Raw genomic sequence first — 22139 nt, 5'->3', positions numbered from 1 at the left:
AAAGAAAATAAAAGTGTGATAGCTCAGTATCTTTCTTATATCTTTAGTAGCAAGGAATTTTCCTAGTAGAAGGCAGTGCCTGTGTTGAAGAGACTTTCTAATGAGTATACCACTGTTGGGAATGCAGTTAGCTGGTTGTATCTAGCATCAAAGCTGTCTCGGGGGGACAAGTTCGAGCCTCGGGGTAAAGATATCTATAAGCTGGCCCGGGAGGAGGCGGGCTATAAGGCATGTGATTAGAATGCTGTATATTTGCCAATGATCTCGAGAGAAACTTCTGTATACTGGTCACTTAAAACAAAATTCGATGCACAATCCTTTATTGCATGCACCCTCTATACTAGTGGAAAAGTATATCCGAAGTGGGTCAACTCAAGCCTGTCAACCTGGGATGCTCTGTCAGCTGTCCTACTTGACTGGGATATGAAGACTGCTAATTGCGCAGCTAGGATTTTCTAGTTGCCTTACAATTAGTTTTCCAGGGAAGTTAGTAATTTACTGCTGGGATGGTAGTTGTAACATATAGAGATCCGGTAGCTAAGAAGCAACCACTAGAAGATATGACCCTATACTAGCAGATAGCTCTAATTGAACAATGATGCACCGTTCGTCGAATAATGGCGAAAGGTTTAAGTCTGAACATCTTAAGTTCATATGAATTTAGATATGGCTACTCAGAAAGGCACTAGAATTCACCTATTGTCGATGTCTTTTATAGACTGCACTTTATGATTAGCACCTAGGACACTTCCCGGCTCAAGCTTCCGCAGGTTGGGTGACAGCGGTATGGTGGGTCTAGCAGCTACTATGATCAGGCCTCCATCAATAGGGGTAGATCAAGGCCGGGATCTGAACAATTGGTTAAGAAACCTACGAGGCTCAAGCTATGGTTGATCCAGTATCCCTGAATCAGACTGACCTTGTTAAAAGAACTCAGACTCCTTATAATATCGATATCAGACCCATAGTTATAACTTAACTGACTACTAGCATCCTACTTAGTTTGTACTATTTTCTCTCACTAACCATACCATATCTAAATTATGGTACATGTCTCTCTCGCACCAACCACCCTTCTTCCCGGTTGCCAGAACGAAGAACTCGGTTAATTCACCATATTTAATTGTGCTTAGACCTTCTCCATCAAATTTAAATCCTCGAAGTCTACCACGTCGGCACACCCACCTCGCGAATGCTCAATTCATTCGAAGAACTCCTCGCCTTCCATGCCAGTATCATCTGTTTCTTCGAATACGGACACGGATGGCGAAGTCGCCACGGTAGTTATCCGACGGTTTCTAGCACGCCTTCGCTGGCAAACATTTAAAACTCAATACTGAAAATGCATGACAGTTCCGGCCCAGTATACTACGTGATCATTGAATGGTGACGTAGCTCTAACGCGTATCCGTATCGCGCGTTTCTTCAGCCCACCACTTTCGATGCTGAAGCAACTCAAAACATCTACCAAGCTATCAAAAGCAACCTCAATCAACTGGATTTCTTTAACGGACAGGTATTGTATGGATAAGTACTCACTAGAGTACGCTATGTCCACAAGCTCACATTTTTCTAAACACACGGAAAGTTTCACTTTGAAACCGACTCCGATCTTCAACTGCATTCCCAGCGGGATATCGTGGCTTACCATGCGCCGCAAGCCACGACTGGCTAGTCCCGAGCTGAGCGAGCCGAAATGCTTGTACTTAGTGGAGCAAGGCCGGAAGCGGCGTGCTTCATTTTGCAGGTTCCAGACGAAGCTTTGTACAGTTAAAAGAGTCAGAAGTACGGTTTAGACAGTTGTAATTTATCCATGACCATGGAATGCCGATCATGTGACGTTAACCGCATAAGTAGAGGATAAATAATGGCTACCCAACGGCACCGAAAACAGCACGAATAACGAAACAAGTCACTGTCATTTAGGCAACTTCTTTGTCTAAAACTCATTCCGTGGAACTAGCTTCCACCCCGAGCCACCCCGTAACCATGGCATCGCAACACGAGCTCCCCTCATTGACCCTATATTTATTCCCACCCCACCCCTCACCTTGCATCTCTGGCAGTCTATTAATGCTCAGTAGTTCGAAGCAGAATTATACCTAGGCGCCACACTTTATAAGAAGGAGAACAACATAAAGAAAAAAGCAAGAATGCCGACAATTGCCCTGATTGGCCTTGGCTCCGTGGGTGCTTCAACAGCTCTCTCAATAATACACCAACGCATCCCTGCAACCCTTCTCCTCGTGGACATCAAATCCACCCTCCGTGATGCCCAAGTCAACGATCTCTCTGACGCGGCGCTCGTTCACGGTTCCGTGACGCAAGTTCACGCAGCCACGCACCGCGAGGCAAGTCAGGCAGACGTGGTGATTATCACTGCAGGAGCGAGATATACACATGGTATAATCCCAACCTCTTCAATTTCGAGGTGGACATAAGATATTTCAAGAGCAAAGGTAGAGATCGTGGCTAATGAGGATGAATACAATGTATAGGAGAAACCACTCTCCAACACCTCTATCATAAATTCAGTATCCTGAAAAGCATCCTCAACGAAATGCGCCCATTTTTCCCACGCACCGTTATCCTAGTGGTTGCTAACCCCGTCGATTTACTCACCACCCTGGCGCAGGATATTGCTGGTCTGCCTCGTAAACAAGTTATCGGCATAGGGACGTGCTTGGATTCCCTAAGGCTACGAGGCGAGGTATCCCGTGTCCTTGGAACTAAGATGGAGGAGACAGAGGGGTATGTAATTGGTGTACAGGGAGATAAAAGCCAGATTGTTATGTGCTCTGGGTTACTGTCTCGCTACAGAGAGGATGGAGTTTCGATCCAAAACAGATTGGAGGTGGAGAGTAAGATTCAGGGGAAATCGAAGGCTATTATTGCTGGGAAAGGAGGTGCGCCGTGGGGAATTGGGGCTGTAGGTGGAAGTGTTGCGGCGGCAGTAGTGAGAGATAACAGGAGTGTGTGGACGGTGAGTTGTTGGAGGGAGGATTGGAGATGTTGTTGTTCGTGGCCGGTTGTGGTGGGGAGGGAGGGAGTGGTGGAGGAGGTGAGATTGGATTTGAGGACAGGGGAAAGAGAGGCGGTTGAGTCGGGAGTCAAGAGTCTGAACGTGATGGTGGAGAGGGTTAGGGAGAATGAAGCGTAATACAATTTCGTCATCCGACAAGGGAATCGAGGGATGGGGTTAAGTAGTAGAGTGGATTCTCTGATATAGGCCAACAATCTCATGTACTGAATTAGTGTTCTGTATCACCACAAATCATAGGTATCAGACTCATCACCCTTCCGCATACCAGTTTCCTTCCCAATCTCACTGGCCATCACCTGCCGCTTCACCTTCACAAAACTATCTGGAATCACCGAGACGGAGTCAATCCCCGCCTCCACCAAGAACCGCGCAAACTCAGGATGATCGCTCGGTGCCTGTCCACAGATGCCCACCTTGCAGCCAGCCCTGCGCGCCACCCGTATGACCTGCGCAATCAGCGTTTTAACTGCCTCATCCTGCTCATCAAAGAGATCCGCCAACTCATCTGAATCACGATCGACCCCTAGCGTCAACTGCGTTAGATCATTTGACCCAATCGAGAACCCATCAAAATGCGCCGCAAACTGCTCTGCCAGAACCACATTCGACGGAATCTCACACATCACATACACCTGCAGTCCATGCTCACCCCGGCGCAACCCATTATCGGCCAGAACCTGCAACACCTTTTCCGCTTCGCCCACCGTGCGGCAGAACGGAATCATCACCACCGCGTTCGTGAATCCCATCTCTTCACGCAGGCGCCGAATAGCCCGACACTCCAACGCAAACCCCTCGCGATACAGCGGCGAATAGTACCTCGACGCCCCCCGGAACCCAATCATCGGGTTCTCCTCCTTAGGCTCGAACTCCTTTCCCCCAACTAGACTCGCATATTCGTTCGTCTTGAAGTCGCTCATCCGTAGAATCGCCGGCTTAGGATACACCGCGGCGCAGAGTGCCGCGAAGCCATGGGCCAGCTTGTCTACGAAGTACTCAGGCTTGTGCTCGTACCCGGCCGTTAAGCGGCCGATCTCTGCCTTGGCCTGGACATCCTGCAGCCGGTCAAAATGCACCAGCGCCATCGGATGGACTTGAATGGCGTTGGTCACTACGAATTCCATCCGCGCTAGGCCGATCCCATCGGCGGGGAGTCGCCACCAGCGGTATGCGGCGGCCGGGTTGGCGAGGTTCAGCATCACCTTTGTTCGGCTGGCGGGGAGCCCGCTCATGTCCACTGTCTGAGTGGTGATCTCTGAAATGCCGTCATAGACGAAGCCCTGGTCGCTTTCAGCGCACGAGACTGTCACGTCTTGCCCTGAGTGCAACACGTAGGTGGCATCATGAGTGCCCACGATGGCAGGGACGCCGAGTTCGCGACTGACAATAGCCGCATGGGAGGTGCGGCCGCCGTGGTCGGTGATGATCGCTGCGGCGCGCTTCATGATCGGCACCCAGTCCGGGTCTGTGGTTGCGGTGACGAGAACGCAGCCATCGATGAACTTGTCCATCTCGTGCGCGGACTCGATCAGACAGAGACGACCGGAGACGGCGGCATCACCGACGGCTAGTCCGGTGGTCAGGGTGCGGCCTTTATGGCTGATCTTGTACGTCTTAAAGGCGGCGGTTGCGTCACGGCGCGAGTGCACGGTTTCGGGTCGGGCTTGGACAATGAAGAGCTCGTTGGTGAGACCGTCCTTGGCCCATTCCATGTCCATTGGGCAGCCGTAGTGGGTTTCGATGGTGCAGGCCCATCGGGCGAGTTGGAGGATTTCGGGGTCACTGAGGACCAATGCGGCGCGTTCAGCTTTGGAGGTTGGCACGTTCCTCGTGGGAGTCTGGTCGTTGCCATAGATCATCTTGATGGATTTATCACCGCGCTTTTTGTCGATGACGGGGACGACATAGCCATCTGAAAGAAGAGGTTTGAAGACTTGGTACTCATCTGGGTCGACGGTGCCCTGGACGATGTTCTCGCCTAGGCCCCAGGCCGCGTTGATGAGGACGACCTTGTCGAAGCCTGTTTCAGTGTCGATGGAAAACATCACCCCGGAGCCGCCGGCATCGGAGCGGACCATGCGCTGCACGCCGACGGACAGGGCGATGCGCAGGTGATCGAAGCCCTTTGCTTGCCGGTAACTGATAGCCCTGTCGGTGAAGAGCGATGCGTAGCATCGTCTACAGGCTTCCAGGAGGGCGTCTTCACCCACGATGTTGAGGTAGGATTCCTGCTGTCCGGCGAAGCTGGCGTCCGGGAGGTCCTCGGCTGTAGCGCTGGATCGGACTGCCACACTGAGGTTTTCGACGCCCACTTTGGCGGAAAGCCTGCGGTATGCGGCGCGGATGGCTGCCTCCGTGTCTGGTGGCCAGGTACCTCGTATGAATAGCTTGCGTACTGCTTGACCAGTCTCGGCGAGGTGGGCCTTTCCTGATTCCCAGTCTGCGATGAGCTCGGCCAGGTTCTTCCGGATCTCGTTGGTGTCGATGTAGTGCCAGTAGGCATGGGATGTGGTTGCGAAGCCGGGAGGTACGGTGACCCCTTTGGCTGAGAGAGCTCGGATCATCTCCCCCAGGGAGGAGTTTTTGCCGCCGACCAGGGAGCCATCGCTGCGTCGCACGTGCTCAAAGTCACGGACGAGGTGTGTGTCGGTGCGGACGCCGTCCTTTTTGCCGTCTTGGAGGTCTTCGTCTAGGAAATGAACTATACACTTGGCCATCGCTACGGTAGAACTGTATCATGGATGACACATGAAATGTCCGTGATCTATAGCACTGTCAGAACGCCCTCCAGTGTCTTTTATATGTCCGCGTGCGGGGCCTGCCGACGTGGCATCGGTCATGTCCCGGAGCCAAGGATGTCAAAGCTCTAGGACGGCCGAAAAAGAATAGATCTTTTAGGCTCCAGAAAAAGAGGGACTAAGATCACGATATGAGGGGATAGATGTCATCAGTCATGCCATCGGAAGCTTACTAGAAAGCTTGTTAGCATCAAGGATTGGGCCTCCAGTACGGATTACCGTACCTGGGAATCCCAGATATGACATACGAATACGACCGGTCATCGCAGACTTGCATCAATACCTACATTCACTATTATGCCATAAACCTTGCTTTGTTGGGTTAAACGTCAGTGGCGGGATATACGGGCTCTTCCCTAGTTTACCCCAGACCTCAACGAGCGGCGCTGGAGAGGAGTATCACTGAGGACTACTGGACGGAGCAACTTCCGCCTACAAGACGAGGCTGAGAGTCACAAGCCATGATAGAAAACCTTTGTAGGGCAAGGACAGTGGATATCCAGAAAAGACATGAGGCCACAGAGGTCATGTGATCCACCCCACATGACCTGATTTGGCACAGCCGCAACATATAGTCTTCCCAGCACATCCTGCATGACGTGACGCCAGTGGACTTAATTTATTCTCCCTATTTCATATGTAGCTATCACATAACATCGCAGCAGGCCACACCCGGCATCACAACGTTGAATAGCCACACGACTGGTCAACATCCAAGTCCGACGCCCGTATTAAGAATTTTTTCATAATTTTCTGATCTTTATTTATATAGGAAATCACGATTTGAAAAACAGTAGAGACACAGGTATTTTATATTTCGAGGCCCTTCTGAAGGCCATAAAATTATTAAAAATTAACTAAAATATTCTCAATTATCCTTATAACTTATATACCAAGTATTATTCCCCTTTAGTCTTTAATTAATAGTGGAGGTATCCTAGCTTAAAATTGCATATTTTGTATGGCATTACAGGTTGATCCGTTCGATCGTGGGTTACGTTACCCAAGGTTTCTTAAGCTTACTAAATGAACATCCCTACGGCATGCACATGGCAGAACTGGCGGGTGACGGAGAATGACAGGATGTAACGGGAAACACAATAGTTGAGCATGGTAGCAAGGGTTCCTGCGTACTGTGGAGTACTGGGAGGCTCGTTTTGAAATCCGAGACAATTCGCGTCGTCAAGCAGTCTTTATAGCGTTGTGAGGGATGCATTCGGAGATGTGATCATGCTTTCCACGATACGCCCAACCGTCGCAAGTGATCCGGAGAAATGGGGGCATTGGTTACTATCTGTTTTATAGGGTCCCGTGGAACTCCCAACATTGAAAGTTGGCGGTTGGGACATGATTGCAAGGCGGAATGGGAGATCGACTGTCGTACTGTAAGCGCCTGCTCCATCTGAAGGCCACTGAAAGTAGACTCGGTTGTTTCATGGTTGCGATCAGATCACGGCCGCTTTTGACAGGCGCGATTCCCTCACGAGCCAGTGAATGCTACGTCACCCCATTGCCAGGACTCCACAAAATCCTACCCGTTCTCCATTGATCACCGGTTGCCCTTATTCCAAGGGGATATATTAGTCTGATAGCCCTACTTATATGTTCGATTTCCCCTCCCCAATCATTTGAAGAGCAGAGCTGATCCACTTTACCATGTGCTTAGTCATCCGTTCTGAAGGAATTTGACTGACTTTAATCGTTCATAACATTAATCCTGCAACCAGTGGCTATCTGCAGTGTTGTATGCTATTCTTGATCGCTGCTCAGTGCGCCCTTCCCTACATCGCAGCAGTATAGTCCCTGCACATCTCAACCATTCATAACTATATCCACAGTTGAGCCCTCCCAACTTCCCACCCTGGCCCTCAGTGGCCGACATGAGACTGTCCGCCAATCTGAACCTTCACGCCACCTTCTCGGGTCCACCAGCTACCGCCGAGAGTTTTTGGCCAGGTCTCCTTCCCGTCTTTACGGACAATACCGTCTCCAGGGACTGCGTATCCTTACTTCTTATCGCAGAAGACAACCCATGGCTGCTCAGTTCCTGGTCGCCCATGTCTTTGGCCGTTGGTCCTGCTGCTCGAACTCATTCCACCGCTAGCTCGGAAGCTAGCTTCATTGCTCCCTGCCAGATCATGCACCGTCCCAGCGATCATCAGTGGGACTTTTCCACCGCACGGACCTTCGCATTTGATGCATCGGCTCAGACCTCTCCCCCACTATTACACACAACCACCCCGCCCGATAGCATCACGAACAATAGCAGCGGCGAGAACGGCGGCAGTCAATGGCTATCCAGTAATTCCAGCCACAGCAGGAATAACCAGAGTTCAACGTACGATGCTCAAGAGAGCCTCCATAAAATCCCTCCTCTGGAATATGAAGAGGATGAGCGCGAACGTCACAAACGCGAGCGCGCACTTGAGCGTAACCGCGTGGCCGCCGATAAATGTCGCAAGAAGAAGAAGGAACATGCCAAGTATCTGGAAAGTCGGTGCGAGACGGTATTGCGAGAAAATACCTATCTGCAAACCGAAGTGAATAGTCTGCGGAGCGAGGTTCTGATCCTGAAGAATGAGCTGCTACGACATTCCCGATGCAGAGATGAGGGGATCAAGCGCCATTTGATGCGAATGGTGAAGCAGAGTTCTGGTAACGCTAGGACAGTATCCGGGAATCTGGAGGGGAAGGCAGAGCCACTGGAACAGACAGGAAGTATTAAGCAGGATCAGGGGATGACATCCGAGTTTGATGATTTAGTGGCGCTTCCGGCTTCAGGGGATGGTTCATTGGCAGAGGAGCAAGAAGATACCGAGCGATTGCCGGACTGAGTGGAGCTCAGAAGTGCTGTTGATAGTATCCGTACATGGCGGCTTGATGCAGAAACTATTCGGCTGATTGGACATGGGATTTGGTTAGGCAACCTAGGCCGTTTCTTTCATTCAATTTCTGAGCCGGATATATTTCTTTACCGGCTCTAAGAAAGTCCTAACTCATAACATTACAGGCTAGCACACAAGTTCACATAAAACACATAAAATAGAGAAAGCCTACCACTGGCCCGCCGACGGTCGCCATGATGGAAAGTAGACGGGTACCGGATCTATCATACCCGAACTTTTCTCGAAGACGGACAGGAGTAAACGTACTTCGACACTCACACGCTGGGCCAGCATGAAAATATCTCACGTAGTACTTGCCTTACTTAATGGGGGTTTCGCCCAATTGGCTCTGAACATTCTCCAAAACCAGGTCTTCTCGTCTGGATCGAAGTAATAACCCCCATCTATCGCCTTGGGCTAGGAAACCGAATTCGTTGTCCTGGACCGACATCTTCACCGCACGGGAATCACTATGTTTCCGTTTTATCTGCGATAAATACCACGGATGCATACGAGAACATACAGCATAAACGTCCATAATAGATCCTATGATGCACATCCGCTATTTCGAAAGGCGTTCAGCAAAAATCACACGTAAAATACCCTGCAACAAATAGGACACGTAATATGGTGTCTGAGAAACCAGTTCTCGAGACAACGTCTATGAAAGACATGTTTACAAGGCAACGCGTGAATGGTGTCTGCTCTTCGAACAAGGTCGAGACATATCGTGCTACGGTTAAATGCGCAGCATCTGTTAGTCTCTTTCTCTTTGGTATTACCCTGCCATTTTACAAGTACACCGGGTAAAAAGTTAAGCGACAAATCTGGAGACATTATACTGACCAGGTACTACTCTCCCACTCAACATTCAATGACGGGATTCGATCATGGTAGACAGACGAGGCATACCATGTCCCGTAGCGCTCGAGGGGCGCAACGCGGTTGAGGGACTTCAGGCGCCGAGATGAATCCCACATTGGTTGCTCCGGGTCTGCAGCAGGCGATGATAAGTCGAGGGTGCCAGATGCAACACCGCGGAATTTTAACAGGCTATAACACATGTTTTTAAACCATTCAGTATACTTCTATCAAGGGCCGTGATGAGTAGTAGGAAGGAGTATACCAAAATGCAGTGATAATGTATACAGTCAAACAGAGAATGACGGCAATTATTTTTGGGAATCGCCTGGTTCTGGGGCTGGAGCCATTTCTGTTCCGGTGTCTTTCATCTTATCTTATATTCCTCTAGGGCTGTCTGCCGGGTGTATTGTCAGTTAGGAATACAACACTGTTGGGGTCTTCAATATCGCATGTTATGGAACGCTTATCATATACGTAATTGATCTCTCTCGCTTCCGAGATAAGTCCGAATCCGTACAGAACCTTATATCACACGAATAAAAGGGAGAATAGATGGAGGTTTTGTCCTTGGAGGGGAGCGTTGTTCAACCACGGAACCGACCAGCTACCGTGCATCAGGAAGAATATACGAAATAAGATTTACGGATTCTGATCCCGCAAATCATGCCAATACACGGGTGAAGATCATTGCGATTCGTTCATTTCGTCAATGCATAGAAGCAGCTATCTATAGCTTCACGCGTCGCAATTAAGACATCATGACGTCCGCCTGGCAGTTGTGCAGTGCTACGTTCCAATATCTACATTTGAGTCTACACTTTTATTTATCGACGTCGAGACCCTTCTGTGTCAGGTCCTTTGGTCTTCCACCACACTAGAGGTTATTTCGACCCTGTCGAAGACAATCGAGCCCATAGCCATAATGCCTTCCACCCCCCCCGAGAATCTCTATCACGTTATCCTAACAATCACCCGAATCAACAAGAACCCTAACAACATTGTCGAAATCCTCCGTATCCCAGGTACCTACACCAGCCTCTCTTCCGCAAAGGCCGCAGCACACAGCTGCCTCTACGACGCCGGCTACGAACGTGACTTTTTCCCTACCTACGAGACCAGCCCCTCGGATTTCGATCAGGAAAACCTACCTAACCGCACCGGTCTCGCCGTGTATGCCATCGCCCCTGATGGGACTACGTTTCGGGTACACATTGACACCACCCCCAATGAGCACCGACTTAGCACCGATTTCGACGACGGCCGCATAGCTGTGACGCTGTATTACGTCGTGCAGGCTAATGTAAAGTACGATGCCGATGAGGGAGAAAGTACGGTGCGGGAGGTGACTGTGCAGGGTACGTTTACGAGTTACGTACAGGCGAGGGAGTATGCGGCGGGCGTGTTGTTGTCTGAGAATGATGGCATCCTGAAGACTAGTTATGCCGATTATGTGGACGCCGAAGAAGGTGAGCGGGATTGCGGGTTTGGGGAGAATGTAGTTGTGCATGCCGCGACGGACTATGGGGTGAACTATTTCGTTAGTGTCATCAGAAATCAAGAGTTGGAAAGTGTGAGCCTGGCAGAAGCATCCATGAAGATTGCCTAGTGCGCGCACTAGTATTTCCTTTACGTGTCTACATAATGATGATAACGGGGGCCTTCTCGGCTTGGATTACATCCCTCCAGGAGGATATATTCAATGGGAGTTTGGGCTTACGATGATAAAAAAGTTATTAGCAGGTGCCCGCCTGCATTTACTTTCTAGGCGAGGAATTCATCCCTTGGAGTAGCACGTCCCCACTGTAACCTAGACTGGCCTGGGGATCTAGTAATATACCTTCATTACCACTACTCACACAAAACAAAATGTGTAAGCCAAATCTTCCAGCTTCAGAGAACCTAGCAAAGATTTATTACAAGCCAAACCGACCAAGGACTATAGCCATGTGCGTCCTTCGTCATCACCGCCGTATCGTTCTCTCCTCCTAATGCGTAACTTCACCGACTTATAAAACCACCTCTCCACCTTGCCCGCACAGACGATGTGTTCACTCACTGTCCACGATTCAATGTCCACGGAAATAAAGAAGCCTACATATTAGATGCCGACCTCCCTAGTGTTAAGAAAGGAAACTCGTCGTGGTCGAGTGACGTGATCCGAATACCACAAATGTGGAGGGTTGTGGTGTGGATAATGCTTACGGTGAAGAAGGTTCTTGTGGTTACGGAGGGAATTAGACGGTCTTTCAGATTCTTGGCTAAGGTGGATAGAGAGCATGCCGATGTGAAGTTGCCAAATGTCGTCATCAATTCAGTTGCGGAAGGTTGCAAATGAGTAAGAGAATATTCGGCAATTTCGGTTGGTATTATATTCAGTATGCCGAGAAATTTTTGTGCTATATCAAAATCCATTCAATGATCAGTGGTCAATAACAATACACATGACAAGTCAGATCTATCGATCACTGATAGAGGTTCTTACGTTTCATGTGACCGTAAACAGGAGGATCAAATTAGAACATCTTTCACAAATCATCGCATAACTTGCGACATTGACTGTATACAGAGGGCATACAAGGATCAACGTGACGTCCTTTTCTTGATCACAAAGAATAGCTGACCGTAGCTCTAAGATGACTATTTGTATGAAATATCGGACGGCGGAGAATGATCACGGCACAAACAAGGATGCACTTCTTGTGGCAAACTTGGCAGAGCCACCTCAAGTGACATCTTACCTGAATATTGTAATGACTAGCTATAGTATAGTGCAGGGTGAACAAGTTAGTTCACTTTCTGATTTAGGAGTAAAATTGATACAAATAATGGCTATGGTCGCAAAACCAGGAAACGGCTGGTTACACCAAAGTTGCCACGGTTGTATTCTAGAGGCGCCATGTTCACCATAGAGTTTTAGCTTTTGGACCCCCACGAATCACTCCTTTTAGGGGGTGGGGTGATATTGCGCATAGGTGATCGTCCACTTTGCAGTGCCCATCATCAGTCAGCAGGCGAGCGGTATAAACTTACTTTACAAAACATGACCAGGTGCTTATCCTGTTCAGTCTATATTGTGATTGTAGTAGTTGGCTTCTCGCTCAGATGCAAAAGCCATATAGACCACATCGACCACGAGCGAGGAACTTAGGAACATCGAACTTAGCACCTACTAAAAACACGTCTTTTTCACGCGCTGTGTGGAAATAACGGAGGCCTTCTGGCTTCTAAACCCCATCGTATATTTGCTTCTTTTTGTACTCAGTTAATACAGGTATCGGTAGATATCAATTCGGTCCTTCCAATATATTTTCTCAGCTGCGTAAACATACGAATACGAATCTCCAACTCTTGATATACACACTCAAGAATCCGGGAACATGGCCCTTAGGCTTCCATTAACGACCAACCCTCTTTGATGGCTCCTACCAATGCCGCACTCTGAATTTCTTCCGAGCCTCCACATGCTAGGTTAGCCTCTATTTCAGAGAGAGCGTCCAACCAGGTAATCTTGACAGGGGCAGGCACCTGTGCGTCCTGCAGACGAGAAGCGAGCGCAGTTAAGAGATCAGCTACATTAAGATCCTTCCCACTCTTTATTTTGTTGATAGAGACCATGCAGCGACTGTAATTGTCACCTCTTGCCCCCTCAATGATAAGCGATATATCAGAAGGCTGCGGGGTGTGAGTATATTCTGAATGGTCACCACAGTAATCACTCCTTCGGCAGGGAGACTTGATGTCGATGTCTGTTGTGAGGTTTCTGGAGCCATCATTAGTATTAGACTATCGAAGATATAGTCGTGTAATATTTATCTTACGGCCAAAACGTACTACTTAGATGGCATTCCTGTAAAACTGCCAGAGCCTGCCTCATGTCTCCATGGCTGACGGTAGATAGGTACTCTAACGCCTCTGGTCTAACTTGAATATTTTCTGTTGTGGCGACCTGCGATATTAAAGTGCGTATCCGGGAAGGTCGCAGAGGCGGGAACCGGAGCCGTGCGCATCGTGATATCAAGGCCGGTGATAGTTTGTAGATATTATTGGTAATAATGCAGAATCGAGTGAAGGCTGCATAGTCTTCAATGATCCGGCGAAGGGCCAGTTGCGCAGTGTGATCCATTGTGTCTGCTTCATCAAGTATAACAAGCTTGAACATGTTAAATGAACGACACCCCGGTGAAGGAACTTTGGTGAAAATGGGTCTCGTGCCTTATTCACGGGAAGAAAGCAGGTTAGGAACTGTTTGATCGGGGAGAGGGCTAGTCAACGTACTTGCAAATGTCTTGATCCGTGTTTGGACATCATGCGCACTCCTGTCATCACTAGCGTTCAATTCAAGGACCATCTGGCTCATGCTAGCATCGCCATACAACTGACGCGCCGGAGCAAGGATTGTGGATGTTTTCCCTGTCCCAGGAGGTCCATGGAAAAGAAGGTGCGGGAATTTCTACACTCACATTTTGTTAATCAGGAATGCTGGCTATTTGTACTTTTCCAGAGGAGATGGAGATAGAGAAAGATATCAGCAGTAGTAGGTGGTTCACACCCTATGTATCATGAAGCTCTTTAATACGCTGAGCGTTCTTGTCCAACGACTTGTTCAAGACTAGCTGGACGATATTTGGCTTGCCTGGAAAGGAAAATATAAGTATGGTGGTGGCTGAAATTCAAACGCAGCAAGGCTTTTACTGGTAAAACATCATCTGTTTCATTCGTACTAGACTCTGTAGGGTATGGTGGATGATGTCCCCCCATTGCTTTCGTACTTGGTGAAAACTCTCGCTCATACGCGGCGTCAAACAGACAGCTGTGTGCCGCGGCTTTAGCCGCTGGCAGAGATGAGTAGGTCCCAGGGACGCGTACTTTTTCAACAATGTTATTGGGGTTTTTGTGAGATGAGAGGTTGTCAGTACTATGTGGTATAGATACTCTGAAATCTGTCCCACGTTGGCGACTATTTTGTCTTCTCGTTCTGCAAGCATTTGCTAATACAAATGCTTTAGTTTTAGGCGTATGCGCACATTATGTATAGGCTTTCGCATAGTCCACACAACTGACCACGGGCTATAGGAACCAAATTTCGTAATCTATTTCATAATGTACTGGTAGTTAATCTGGTTCGGATCATGAGATACATAGTCCCGGCGATGATCAGAGTTGATGGTATACATCAGCTGTCGGTCTAGACACTCTCCGCCAACAACGGTCCACGGCTCATTCCATATCTTGTTCGCTGTGTGCCGGTGGTCTGATTGAGCTAGCTATTAGCTTGTTTAGTGCAATACGGCTACAGCAATGACTTTTGAGTTTTCAGAGTTTTCAGCATCTCCGTGGGGAAACATGTTCCATATACTAACAGTACGCTTGATCAAGAACTATATGCGGTGCCGCTCCCTACCCACTGATCTTCAACCAGATCTTATATTGTGGGTATGTATCCCACAATTCATGTAGCCTGGCACTGCATATAATTATATTCACACCAAGACTCTGAATGGTATTGTTGACCTCGTTGAACCTGTCTAGCACAACTAAAGGTCTATAGATGGTGTGCCAGAAGGGACCTCAGCGCCACTGCTATGATAGGACGGTACCAGAGCAGTACCAGAGCAGCCGTATCCCCTTTTCGGCAAAGGGCGTACTTTCACCTATAATTTGACACACCGCTTTGATTTATCTTGCCTGGATAATCAGGAGCCCTATTAAGCAATGTTGGAGTACTGAATCCTAGAATTGAGCTTCGTGGATCTTTACCATAATGCACATTTTAGGACAAAGGAAGCGGAAAATAGAGGACCAAAACGACCAAAAAAAGGAGCGAGTGAAGCCGAAATAGAATTATGGGCGTTCAACAGATCCAACCCAGTAGAGAAGCGTGGAAAAGATAATAACATGTAAACCATGCTTTATATCAATAAATCGAACAGTTCCAAGAGAATATTTTTTTTGGTCTTGGCTGGCTCCTTTCGCAGGCCCATCAACTTATAGACGGCTGTCTGAGCGCTTCGCACGCTGTACTCCACACTCAGGGTTGTATCTTCTGGAAGCTCCGCAAACTGGCCGACGCACGCAATGTTGGTAGTATACGGTGGGATCACGTGTGGGCGATCTTGATTCCCACGCGTCAAAAACGGTGCAGTGCCTAAAGGCAGCCCACAGGGAATGGTTGTCGCAGTTTCGAGGACCGATTGAACAGGAAACCCCAGATGGGAAAGAACCTCAGTGAAGATCTCCTTGCCGGAGCATGCGAACATTGGTTTCTCCACAAAGTTCCCTTCATTGGAAGGGCTCAGAGCGTATCCACATATAACATGAACATCCTGGGGCTGTGTTGGGAATATTGGTTGATGCGGGATAGTCAGTGTAATTGACCACTTGCTGTCTGTCAATGAAAGCATGGCACCCGTTCCTGGCCGGTCATGAGTGAGCTTCTCATACAGGTTCATAAATTGTGGGCCCCAGAGTGTCGTAGTAAATGTTTCCACGCCTGATTCAAGAGCGCGTGACAAGAAGTTGGTTGGGTTTCCAAATTTAGGAGACTTGTCAGATAATTTCTGCCACAACTTCCACTCCTTCATCATCAGATCTTCCCAATTAGAGGTAAGATACGGAGGAGAAGCATTGTCGGTGCCAAAGACCACCCCCGAACGGGAGTAACCTGGGTCGAGAAAGCAAATGTCTTCTGGGTCCAACGTAATCAGGCATTCATCGCCATCTTTGATCAGCTTAATTTCAGAAACTGTGGTAGGGTCACTTTCAGGATAGAGCAGGAGATCAGTAACCTCAATATTAAAGCGGAAATCAACCCCCTCTCCTTTCAGAAATTCTGTGATAGGGAGAGTGATAGCGTCAAATAGGTTGTACTTAGTCCGATAGGCTTTCTTAACGTCATTAATGTACTGGATATACTCCAGGTATTTGCGAAGATGTCTTCGGAACTCGACAGCACTGTGCCAAGGCTGGAAAACAAATCTGGTGAAGAGTCAGTTGTCATATTGAGGGTACCATTAAGGGGCATACGCAGTCGACCATAGCATCCAGAACCCGGTTTCAAAGAAGGACTGCTCAAAGACCTGATTGATACTTTTCGCGCCTAAGCTCGTCTCGCTCTCCAATATGAACTTCATCAACTCCAATCGGTGCTTTAATCCCACTTGGATGCCTCTGGTGTGAACGACTTGGGGTCCAGAATTTCCCAGCCTTACTGCCCGCGTCATCGCAGAGTCCTGCGGTGGTTGCCGCTCAGTCTTTTCAAAAAAGTAGATATCGTCCATCATGGATTTGCCGCCTTCGCCAGGACTAGGTATAATAGACAGCAGATGCTTCATACAGTCGCCATGAAAATAGGGATGACACTCGAAGGGAACGAAATATCCGTTTTGCGGGTCTCCAGAGGTTCCCATTTCGCCACCAAACCCCAGGTGTAAATCAAGTATGTGGATGTTTTTACCTGAGACATTGCCCTCGCGAATTAGATGAACAGCAGCCGCCAGGCAGGCCATCCCACTGCCAACAAGCCATGCCTGAACATTACTTGGGTCTCGTCTCTGGATGTTTGACGTCTCAGCCATCTTTAACTTTGGATGGATCGATTAGGAACTATGGAGATACCGGGTTTTCAATATTGTAGACCAGGTATCACTCGGATCTACACACCTTTATATTACTTAGCAACTACCAATCACTGGAAATACGATGATGTCACGTTGGCTTCTAATATGTAGGATTTAACGGATGGACGTGCTAACTGCGGCGGCGGTCGCTGGTGGGCTGACAACCGCTTTGAGTTTTTCTGGTGGGCTGACAGCTGCTTTGAGTTTTTCTGGTGGGCTGACAGCTGCTTTGAGTTTTTCTGGTGTGCTGACAACTGCTTTGAGTTTTTCTTGCCATTCCGTGAACCACGGCTGCTAACTCTTCGGCCGGGAGGCATGAACAGTGCTTATTGTATTGAGCACCATCATACGGATAGCAGGGCGCAGGGCTTGCCAGAGACGCCCTTCCCCCTTCGAACGGATGCTGGACTGGATGATACTATAAACTATATATTATTTCAAGAGTGGGACAGTGACAGTAAATCCATCATAGTTTTAGATTTTCAGCTTTCATTCCCGGCAGTGCACATGATGAACGACACCCAGCTGACAAATACAGGGGAAGAGTGGGAAGATACGGCACTGGCGAAATTAGTTATCATATGTTGCATTATCTTCTATATAGCAGTTGCAACTTTGTAAGTGCGCGAGTTTTCATAGACTATGTTGATCCACCATGGCGCAGTACATGGGGTGAGCAGAGGGATATTAAGCTGACAAGACACTGCACAATGAGAAGGGTCACGTCGAGGTTATGGGACTGCATCAAACAGTATCCCCGCCTGATACTGACAGGCATTGACTATCCATATATATTTACAGAGACTCGAGAACAAATGCTCAAGCATCTTGATGAAGCTGCTCCAATAAAATCCCTACAGAACTGGCAGGCTTCATGGTGCAACGAAGGAAGCCCGTTGCTCTCTAGGAATGATCCCATCACTTGGTCGGTATACACATCCGATATGCCAGTTGTTGCGATGCATGCTGATGCTGCCGGTGTTGCAGTGCTGTCTGCCTTGAAGAAGTTCTGAAAACCCAGCCAGTGCGTTGCCTAGAATGTCGACATGTCTTCCACTGTTGGTGCCTCGAAAAATGGTTCCTGCGCTTTCACAACACCTGTCCTATGTGCCATAGAGCCATCTGTCTAGACGTAGTACTTGGCGTTCTCGATATGGTCTGAAGGTCTCAAGATTGTGAACCTGTACCGAACGCACAGGCTGGCGTATGATAAAATGAAAGTCATTCTTCAGGAGAGAAGGTTCACGCGAGATTCTCTTAGCTTTAATGTTTAACATATTTCAGCATTTCTACCTGGGCATCAATAGCAAGGTAATCGATGGTATCATGATCCATCGTTAACGTTAGATGTCAGGCTTACATATTGACATCATTACTACTTTGTCTGATGTAAAACAAAGGGAGAGCATAAATGCCACAAGGGCATAGTACACTTTAGGCTAGAGGCCGATCTGGGTGGAGATCCAACATATATTGGTAATAGCAATGCGGTCAGGCATTGCTACTTTCTTTCGAATCATGCCTTGTCAGGGTATATTATAAGTTACCTGGATTCCCCTTTTTAGACAACGGTTCTAGGTTTAGATGGATATGCATTACTAACTAAAATTTGCACACTTTCCGCACTCTTTGTAGTCAGGTGTCCAAAGAACTTGTAGATAAATCATGTCACGCGTCACTCAAATTGATCAATAAACATGCATCCGAAAAGCATATCTTTAATATAAAGAACGTTTTTACTTCTCTAGAATTCAACATGTAATCATGGAGTTTACGGGCTCGACGGTTTGTTTTAACATGGGTCAGCATTGTTGAAGGCGCGTTCATTACCTCCTCATAGTATGCCTCGCTTCGGACGAATGATAAGTTGCCTACATACAAGAATGTCAAGAATGGCGTAGGTGAAAACTATAAGCCTAGAGAAGGGGTGCACCTCTGTTGCCCCATAACCAGGCTAAGAAGAGCATCACAAACCAGAAGATATTTTATTCCATAATGGATCTAATCGAGCTCATGAATCTAGGTTATTGAATAAAGCCTATATTATGTCATATACCTATTGCCATAGAAACGAAGGCAATAAATAGCTATAGAAAGAGCAGAAAAGGACAAGGACACAATAGAACATACACTCGGCCTTTTTATAAAGCATGTCTCAAAATATGCCGTATAGGGCATTCATTTGCGTCCGTTCAAATGTTGCTTTATCAATGTAGGCCCGATCGTGCAATTCCTTTATATAACAGTTCAGAGTACCCCATTGCAGCACGCCCAATCAAAGACATGAATCTATTATGCATTCCCTCTCAAGTTTTATACGGTCCTTTTCGCATAGCCCTCTCATGGAATATGGTATACTGACTAAAAGTTAGATTGGCCGGATTGGCCCAACACTGCTCAGGTAACATCACCCCGCCAAAGCAGCAAGCGTTGTAGGATGACATGGATGACTCTCTACCTACATTATCAACGAACTATCCTTCCCAACTGCAAGTTATCATAATTAATTGAAAGTTGTCATGTCCTTCAGCAACATCACTCACATCAGCATTTCCGCTCCCAAGGAGCAATTTGACTCGGTCGTGGGCTGGTACAAAGCCGCCCTCGCCCCCTTCAAATACCGCGAGTTGAGACGCATCCCCAAAGCCGTCGGGCTGGGCTCCGAAGTGCCTGACCTATGGGTGGTACAAGACGACGTCCCGACGCAGCAGCGGTTGCATTTTGCCTTGATGGCTCCGGGTATATTTACCTTGCAGTTATTTGGATTCTTGGCTAATGACGCTAGACCATGCGACGGTGGACACTTTCTATCAAGCGGCGATAGCGGCGGGAGGAATAGATAATGGAGCACCGGAGATACATCCCGAGTACGATGAGAATTCTTATGCGGCCTTTGTGCTGGATCCGTTGGGGAATAATGTTGAGGCTGTAAGTCTCTGAGTTCAGTACTAACATTAGACGTGATCGGTAACGCACTCGTTTCAGGTTGATAATTGTTGTCATGAGGAGGAGTATCAGTAGTAGGAGCTCGATACTTAGTAGCGACTCGCTAGACGCCATAATATGCTAATATGCTTCGATGCTGCGCCACTATTAATACAAGCATATCTATTTCCTGGCAAAGAAGTGCAACAAAACGACTGCTACGATCAATCAATAGCGGTCAATAACGGAATATTACAGTAAAGCAAGATTTAGCCATTAAACTTTCAAAGTATAAATAATTATCATATTAATATTCTTAAATGTAACGTATATATAACTTGGTCGCTATTGTTATACTTATCAATTAATATATAATTGATAAAAGGAAAAGTTAGTATAAACATTAGCGATACTAGTGTTAACGGTCAATGAAGAAAACGCAGGATAATATAGGTTTTAACCACTACAGGATTTAAAACACGTTGTGCTCGTTTGTCCATCGCAAGCTAGCGACAACTGGCGGAGCTCTGCAGACGTTTCAATATCCTCTTTCCACTATTTCTGTTCCTCCAGACTGGTCTTGGAATGCCTTTATGGTTTCATCAATCTGTGCACAGGTCGTATATCGCACAGTAGTGACGATGCACATACTCCACCCTCTCGGATAGTCTAGTAACGCCTGTCACTTAACGCGATTCTTTGTCATTGGGTCCGAGTCCTGTTAGTCAGTTAGCTAGATACTCGCGTTGGAACTAGAAATGTCCCACGGACTCTCATCAATTCAATAGTTTCATGTACATCCGCGACGATGGCATAGGTAGTGGTGAGACACTGGCTATTTTATAGACCGTTATATCCTAGCACTCTACAACGGACCTGCAGTCCTATATACTACATTGGACCTTTTTGATTCCCGAGGATACTAGTTAGGCATCTGGGACCTAAATTTAAATCTAGACAAATGCTATCTCTCTACAAGGTAGTGGAGAATGGGAGACACATTCGGAGAATAGGTATAAGAAATATTGTGGCATCATAGTGTAGGTAATTGTAGGAAATAATATTAAATAGTAAAGGGCGGTTTATAGAGCCAACACATATGAAAGGAGTGACATAAATCTGGTTGACACGGAGGATGAGGGCCTGCCTATAGCAATAGTACTTTTTAAATAATATTTACCCTGATGTCAGATGTTTACCCATCATTGATGAGACTGTAAACCGGAGTGAAAAATAGACCTTGAAACCCTCCATAACTGGTGACTATACACTCCTAAAATATAACCACTGGGTATTCCGCATGCGGGCAGCGATCTCTTTTATATAAGCCCTGGCTGGTGAAGTTGATAAGCAACCACCCATATCTCTAAACCTTCATTTGTTAATTGCCCACACTGCCTATACAAGGCATAGAAATCCAGATCCCTCTAGTCTGCTAAGTCATCCTTCTCCTAAGTCCGTGCATGGTTAAATACATGATCTACTGTAATTGTACCTGCTGCATGTGCGTTTACTTACACTTATGAAGGCATAATTGTTGCTAAGAAAGTTGAAGAGTCGCTGGTTACGCCTGTGAATGAAATGCTTGATATGGAACGGTTGCGGGAGCGCATAGAACAGGAACCATTGGAAGTTCAGGCTAATCCCATGCTGCCGCTGAGTTAAGAGGGGATGAGAATGAGTTTGAGAGAATTTTGTCTGCAGTAATTACTAGTTGATCTTCACTTGGCTCTTCTCCTTGCCAATTTATATCAGGTCGGATGTTATGTGGATAACTGTTCATGACCACACTAGTAATTCGTATTTGACATCCCATATCATGATGGCTTCTACAGTCTCTAGAGGATGGAACACAGCTAATAGTGCCAGAGAGCTTGAATGAAAGACCTGCGCCTCTTAGACTGCAGGCTCCGTACCGCCGCCCTTGCTTCCTTGGTGGTTTCTACCCTCGAAGTTTGAGACAACCACTACTCCAAAATTCAGAAATGAACTTTAGCTGCAAAGTGAT

At 47.4% G+C, this 22139-nt stretch overlaps 9 protein-coding genes across 9 annotated transcripts; 5 read left to right on the top strand and 4 right to left on the bottom strand.

Annotated features, from left to right (window-relative positions):
* Positions 1-2153: 2153 nt before the first annotated feature.
* Positions 2154-3160, top strand: ASPBRDRAFT_139760 (uncharacterized protein; the record flags this gene model as incomplete). The annotated part of the gene is made up of 2 exons (XM_067619124.1): positions 2154-2403; positions 2499-3160. The coding sequence occupies 2 exons, from the start codon at positions 2154-2156 to the stop codon at positions 3158-3160; spliced, it is 912 nt and encodes a 303-aa protein (XP_067472843.1).
* On the bottom strand, positions 3135-5905 carry ASPBRDRAFT_49655 (phosphoenolpyruvate synthase). Its single transcript, XM_067626395.1, has one exon. It carries the CDS (start codon positions 5758-5760, stop codon positions 3265-3267), a length of 2496 nt encoding a protein of 831 aa, XP_067472842.1. The 5' UTR covers positions 5761-5905; the 3' UTR covers positions 3135-3264.
* Positions 5906-7480: 1575 nt separating this feature from the next.
* On the top strand, positions 7481-8903 carry ASPBRDRAFT_49654 (bZIP transcription factor). Its single transcript, XM_067626394.1, has one exon. The coding sequence runs from the start codon at positions 7722-7724 to the stop codon at positions 8673-8675; it is 954 nt and encodes a 317-aa protein (XP_067472841.1). The 5' UTR covers positions 7481-7721; the 3' UTR covers positions 8676-8903.
* Positions 8904-9314: 411 nt separating this feature from the next.
* On the bottom strand, positions 9315-9899 carry ASPBRDRAFT_139782 (uncharacterized protein; the record flags this gene model as incomplete). Its single annotated transcript, XM_067619126.1, has 3 exons — positions 9315-9459; positions 9573-9779; positions 9853-9899. Coding segments are annotated over 3 exons (399 nt in total), but the record flags the coding sequence as incomplete, so codon positions are not given.
* Positions 9900-10512: 613 nt separating this feature from the next.
* On the top strand, positions 10513-11196 carry ASPBRDRAFT_139774 (uncharacterized protein; the record flags this gene model as incomplete). The annotated part of the gene is made up of 1 exon (XM_067619125.1): positions 10513-11196. One exon carries the CDS (start codon positions 10513-10515, stop codon positions 11194-11196), a length of 684 nt encoding a protein of 227 aa, XP_067472839.1.
* Positions 11197-12974: 1778 nt separating this feature from the next.
* On the bottom strand, positions 12975-14151 carry ASPBRDRAFT_60402 (replication factor C subunit; the record flags this gene model as incomplete). Its single annotated transcript, XM_067628228.1, has 5 exons — positions 12975-13262; positions 13295-13373; positions 13409-13802; positions 13866-14040; positions 14140-14151. 5 exons carry the CDS (start codon positions 14149-14151, stop codon positions 12975-12977), a joined length of 948 nt encoding a protein of 315 aa, XP_067472838.1.
* A 1348-nt stretch (positions 14152-15499) lies between these two features.
* On the bottom strand, positions 15500-17164 carry ASPBRDRAFT_139784 (oleate hydratase; the record flags this gene model as incomplete). Its single annotated transcript, XM_067619127.1, has 2 exons — positions 15500-16565; positions 16614-17164. 2 exons carry the CDS (start codon positions 17162-17164, stop codon positions 15500-15502), a joined length of 1617 nt encoding a protein of 538 aa, XP_067472837.1.
* A 430-nt stretch (positions 17165-17594) lies between these two features.
* Positions 17595-18548, top strand: ASPBRDRAFT_49647 (uncharacterized protein). Its single transcript, XM_067626393.1, has 3 exons — positions 17595-17823; positions 17925-18131; positions 18194-18548. Exons 1-3 carry the CDS (start codon positions 17714-17716, stop codon positions 18366-18368), a joined length of 492 nt encoding a protein of 163 aa, XP_067472836.1. The 5' UTR covers positions 17595-17713; the 3' UTR covers positions 18369-18548.
* Positions 18549-19725: 1177 nt separating this feature from the next.
* On the top strand, positions 19726-20227 carry ASPBRDRAFT_35821 (VOC family protein; the record flags this gene model as incomplete). The annotated part of the gene is made up of 3 exons (XM_067623388.1): positions 19726-19945; positions 19992-20134; positions 20192-20227. 3 exons carry the CDS (start codon positions 19726-19728, stop codon positions 20225-20227), a joined length of 399 nt encoding a protein of 132 aa, XP_067472835.1.
* Positions 20228-22139: the final 1912 nt, after the last annotated feature.

Source organism: Aspergillus brasiliensis, assembly GCF_001889945.1.
Source record: "Aspergillus brasiliensis CBS 101740 unplaced genomic scaffold ASPBRscaffold_41, whole genome shotgun sequence".
In the NCBI taxonomy this organism is placed as follows: domain Eukaryota; kingdom Fungi; phylum Ascomycota; class Eurotiomycetes; order Eurotiales; family Aspergillaceae; genus Aspergillus; species Aspergillus brasiliensis.
The sequence above is the reverse complement of the archived record's forward strand: the minus strand, read 5'-3'. Positions and strand labels throughout refer to the sequence as shown.

Excerpts from the sequence above, each read along its gene's own strand:
- ASPBRDRAFT_49655 (XM_067626395.1), bottom strand. The coding sequence starts at position 5,760 with ATGGCCAAGTGTATAGTTCATTTCCTAGACGAAGACCTCCAAGACGGC.
- ASPBRDRAFT_49654 (XM_067626394.1), top strand. The coding sequence starts at position 7,722 with ATGAGACTGTCCGCCAATCTGAACCTTCACGCCACCTTCTCGGGTCCA.
- ASPBRDRAFT_49647 (XM_067626393.1), top strand. The coding sequence starts at position 17,714 with ATGATGAACGACACCCAGCTGACAAATACAGGGGAAGAGTGGGAAGAT. Across the intron at positions 17,824-17,924 it reads TATATAGCAGTTGCAACTTT|GGTCACGTCGAGGTTATGGG; the intron begins GTAAGTGCGCGA and ends CACAATGAGAAG. Across the intron at positions 18,132-18,193 it reads AGGAATGATCCCATCACTTG|TGCTGTCTGCCTTGAAGAAG; the intron begins GTCGGTATACAC and ends CCGGTGTTGCAG.